Genomic DNA, 4,559 nt, shown 5'->3' with positions numbered 1-4,559 from the left:
GTAATTTTGAAAAACATGTAACTGAGTTAAAGTTAGTGAGGTGTCGGAACTCCCAGCGTATGTCGGAACTCCCGACCCTCAAGGCTTTTGAAAACTAGCCGTTGGCTTCTGGTCATCCATACCGGACACGTCCGGTATGAATACCGGACACGTCCGGTATGACCAGGACAGTGAAACCTCCAAGTCTGTTGAAGTGCGAGACGTCGGAACTCCCGACCCATGCCAGAACTCCCGACCGTTGGAACTCCCGACCTACGTTGGAACTCCCGACGAACAAACCCGAGAACAACAATTTTACAGCTGCTGGACAAATACCGGACACGTCCGGTATGAATACCGGACACGTCCGGTATTGCCAGACCAGCAAGAAATCAGTTAGCACTTTTGTCGCTCAAATAATCAAACCTCACATGGGTTGGCTTGAGCACTTATGAAACATTATCTATCAACATGATGCATCCCTCTTAATAGTACGGCATACCTATTAAACTCAAGATCAAAGGAAAAATGAATTTATACCACTTGAGTTGATTTCTTTTGAATTGATGCCGCCCCTTCCAATCTTCATCAAGTAAGGGTGCTAACAAGTTGATGTTAATCTTTTCACTTGAGCATAGCCATCTTGAGTATGTGACTTGATTCCATCCATCAAATTTGAATAACCCCAAATGTATCAAGTCACTTCCATCAAATACTTCATTATAGATTTGATTCTTCACATCAATATGACCATCTTAGCTTGATTAGTACCTCAACTAAATGCAAGTACTTTCTTCTTCACCCTAGCTAGGTTCTTCGGCCGCCAAGCCGTCGCTTGCCCTTCACCCTTGCTTAGTACCTCGAAGCCTTTCCTTGCTATCTTCACCATCTCAAGCCATCAAGTCACATCTTGTGTTGAATCATCCATTCATATGTATTGTTATCTTTTTCATTTTAATTTAGCAAGCTTCAAATATGAGACCATTCTATATGCAATCCCTCATGTCTCATTAACTAATAATCATGAGCTTGCTTTCACATAGTACATGAAAATCCTACAAGAAATAAGCCTTCACATGAATTCCATTTGCATTGTTGTCTTTTGCTTGAACTAGATTGTTTATACAACAACACATCATTTTGGCTTTCATTAAGTACCTGTGAGATAACCTATTACCTGTTCACGCTTAGCAAACGGGTTAGTCCTTTAATCACGTTGTCATTCAATCATCCAAAACCCACTAAGGGGCTAGATGCACTTTCAAAACCTACAATGCGCTATTAACGGATGGTCATCCCATTCACAGTCACCACAAAAGGTGAAGACATGAAGTGGTCTGCAACTAGAAGCTCATGTAAGGCCCTCTTTATTTCCTTCTTATTAGCTATTACAAACTACCCAGCAACAAATACGACCTTGTATAAGCTTTATTGAGAGCATTTTGATCAAATTTCTTCAATTCAACATCTAATAATCTGGTGATGAAGCGCAGTCCTTGGGAAGCTAAGTTTCCCTTCTTGATGCGTGAAAGGAGTTGCACTTGCAAAGTTATGCTGCTAAGGATAATTGGGTCTATCATGAGTTCACAACACTTCCTGTCCTGTAAGAAGGTATTATTACAGGAATGCAGATAGACCGTATGTGCAGTGTATTGCCAATGTACACTCACCTTAAAGTGGCTATCATTAATATTTTCTTCTGCTCATGCTTCACGAAGAGCACGCACCCGGTCATGAATTAACTTTCTCTCCCAGTCCGCAATGCCCTCAAAAGCGTGCTCTGGAAGATTCTCCAAAGGCTCTTTAGATGGATCATTCTTAGCTAGATCATAGGTTGCGGCACGGATAGCTCTCTTATTGGGTCCACAGGGCCTTATGGTGGTTAGCTTCTTATAAGCTGTGTTAAGCTGCATTAAAAGGATAGATAAGCAACAACAGTTTGTAGCACTCTGCATATTATGAGATGGAACAAACTTACATCCATATTCTCAAACCAAAACATGTAAGCAATTGCAACCGCAGGTGCTCTCCCAAGTCCAGCAGTGCAGTGCACATAAACTCGCCCTTTGCGTTGCGATATAGCCCATTCTAGCGCCAAAACTGCTTTTGGCAATTGTGATCTCAATGAATCTGGATCAAAATCCACTGCCTGCAACCAAGCAACCGTAAGCATATAGACAAGGTCAGATGCTACTAGTGTCAAAAACTGAAATGCAGACTGAGCTAAGAAGAACACTAATTAGTATTTTTGAAGTTATCAGAAATCCAGAAGAAATTGAAGCATATAGAATTATACTATACACACTCAATGGGTATAAGAAGCTCACCGGTCTTCTAATGTGCTGAATGCCAAGTTCTTTGCACCTATTGAGAATGGATTGGAAATCAATGCCCCAATATTCGATGTCCTTGTCCTGCTGTAAACAAAGAATATATGCTACTCGCTCTTCATTTTTCAAGTGATCGATATCTTCAGGCTTCTGAGGCTGTGAGCCAACAATCAAGCTCTCACTTATGACAGCATAGTTCATACCTATATTCCAAGTGTAGTGATTAATCCTTCAATTATTGCATCTAGTATAGCATCTTGTGAAAAAAAACAACTTAAGCCAGAGAAGGAGATGTAATTGACTCTGACAAAAGAGGCCCCAAATGTTGACAAAAATATTTTATCTTGCTACCATTTAAGTGAGAGTTTCGCAACAACTTTCCTGTGATGTTAATATTTCAGAAAAAGAGAAGATTTTGGTAAATGAGAAGTAGACTCAGTTAAGGAAAATGTATTTATCTGTGTCCTGACATAGAGCTTGGCTATTCTGAACTACTAGAAAGTAGAAACTTAATAAGAACAATGAGTACCAATGTTTATTTTTAAGACAAACAGGTCTAGGAAGCTATAAATTTAGTTGATGACAATGAGGCTTCTTTATGCATCTTATTGTCTTATTTTTGAAAGAATTAGCAAGAGAGTGTACCCATTGTATTAAATAGAGGAAAGATGCGTTGTTGTCATGAATGGGCAAATCCAAATCATAGAATCTTCACATCAACAAACACGAAATCAATTCAAGAATTATCCCAACTGCCACACTGATCACTGATAAATGTGTATGGATCGAACAACACATGAACAAATATGTACACACCAAACATACATTTAACCACCAAGGCAACAAATTTTCATGATATGAAGGGGCAAGCAACCAAAAGACCTGTGAGCACAGCAATGACATCATCTCACGATATGCGGTCTTAAAATTAGCTGCGATTAATTTCGAAAAGAATATTATATACATTAAACTTGACCGAGAAAATTGGAGGCTATGTACCAAAATCTAATCTTCAAGCAAACCCATTAGTAATTTCACCAAGTACCACATTAATTGCGTGGAATCACTAACATCACTGCTGAAATCCTTATGGATAAGTTACCAGCACACGTCAAGCTCTAGCCTTTACCCATTTTCCACATCTGTAGCAATCGACAAGGGGCCATCGCATGAAAAGCGATACTAATGGAACGAGTCAGTACCGAGATCGTGGTGGTATTCGTAGGGGTTACGCATCATCCGCTTCATGGCGGCGTTATAGTCCTCCATCCTCGTGCCCCCTTGGGCTCCGGCCGTGGACGAGGATCGACACAGGAAGACCCCAAGGCTCCTCCGGTGGCTCCTGCTGCCGCCGGGACCGCATCTGACGGCCGCCATAGCTAGCCTCCTGCTCTTAGCGCCGATGCTGACGGTTGGGAGGCCGCAGGGGGTGGGGAGACAAGAGGTGTTCGCCATGGCCGCCATTGTTGCGGTTGCAGGATCTCAATGTCTGGTCCGCGTGGAGTGAGGAAACGGGGAAGAGTCGAAGAGAGGAAGGAGCTTGGGCCTCATCGCTTTCCCGTGAATGGACTGAATAGAAGCCCAGAACCAACGGCACACACACGTTCTGAAAATAAAAATTATCCTCTCAAAAAATGTTTCAAGTTTTATATAGGACTTTCGTTCCTTTGCTTCCAAAGTGAATTTGTGAGAAAAACGTGTGAAATACTTTCTCCATCCCAAATTACAAGACATTTGACTTTTTTTACACCAAGTTTGACCACTCGTCTTATTCAAAAATTTATGCAAAATATCACTTCTTTTGTCATGGCTTGCTTTATTTATGAAAGTTCTTCTAGAATGACTTAAATTTGACTATGTTTACATAATTTTTTTTGAAAATAAAACGAGTGGTCAAACGTGGGGTCAAAAAAGTCAAACATCTTATAATTTAAGATGGAGGAAGTACAAAGTTATGTTGATTTTAGATGAGAAATTCACTCGCAAATAATGGAAACGGTAATCGTGAATACTCTATAGGTTCACAACTGTATTGGTTAGATGTCTACTTTAGTCACCTGAAAATTACGACGCATACAATCAATTTCAGAGACAGGTAAGGTAAATAGAGATTCATGCTTCATTTTGTCAATATATGTCTTTTTTAAAGAATGACAAAAGCTTTGCACAATTTTATTAGAAAAAGATTGACCTAGTTTTTAAGGAAAAAATGAACATGAAAACCTTACCACCATGGTATTGAACTATATT

General features: G+C 40.2%; 1 protein-coding gene across 3 annotated transcripts; it reads right to left on the bottom strand.

Moving 5' to 3' along the window:
• Window positions 1-1,312: 1,312 nt before the first annotated feature.
• LOC136504669 (phosphoglucan phosphatase LSF2, chloroplastic-like) lies at window positions 1,313-3,857 on the bottom strand. Of its 3 annotated transcripts, none has more exons than XM_066499637.1 (5): window positions 3,512-3,857; window positions 2,307-2,512; window positions 1,958-2,128; window positions 1,650-1,886; window positions 1,313-1,580 (listed from the first exon to the last, which is right to left on the bottom strand). In XM_066499637.1, exons 1-4 carry the CDS (start codon window positions 3,771-3,773, stop codon window positions 1,683-1,685), a joined length of 843 nt encoding a protein of 280 aa, XP_066355734.1. In that variant the 5' UTR covers window positions 3,774-3,857; the 3' UTR covers window positions 1,313-1,580; window positions 1,650-1,682. The 3 variants fall into 3 exon arrangements, with proteins under 3 accessions (XP_066355734.1, XP_066355735.1, XP_066355736.1); XM_066499638.1 differs by having other exon boundaries at window positions 1,313-1,575; XM_066499639.1 differs by having other exon boundaries at window positions 1,313-1,533.
• Window positions 3,858-4,559: the final 702 nt, after the last annotated feature.

The sequence above is a fragment of the Miscanthus floridulus genome, chromosome 14 (genome assembly GCF_019320115.1).
Source record: "Miscanthus floridulus cultivar M001 chromosome 14, ASM1932011v1, whole genome shotgun sequence".
Taxonomy (NCBI): domain Eukaryota; kingdom Viridiplantae; phylum Streptophyta; class Magnoliopsida; order Poales; family Poaceae; genus Miscanthus; species Miscanthus floridulus.
The sequence above is the reverse complement of the archived record's forward strand: the minus strand, read 5'-3'. Positions and strand labels throughout refer to the sequence as shown.

Bases quoted from the DNA above. Each gene is read 5' to 3' on its own strand.
- LOC136504669 (XM_066499637.1), bottom strand. From the start codon at position 3,773: ATGGCGGCCATGGCGAACACCTCTTGTCTCCCCACCCCCTGCGGCCTC. The intron at 2,513-3,511 runs GTACTGACTCGT...CTTGGAATATAG, and splicing joins CGAATACCACCACGATCTCG to GTATGAACTATGCTGTCATA. The intron at 1,887-1,957 runs GTAAGTTTGTTC...CTTTTAATGCAG, and splicing joins TTTGGTTTGAGAATATGGAT to CTTAACACAGCTTATAAGAA.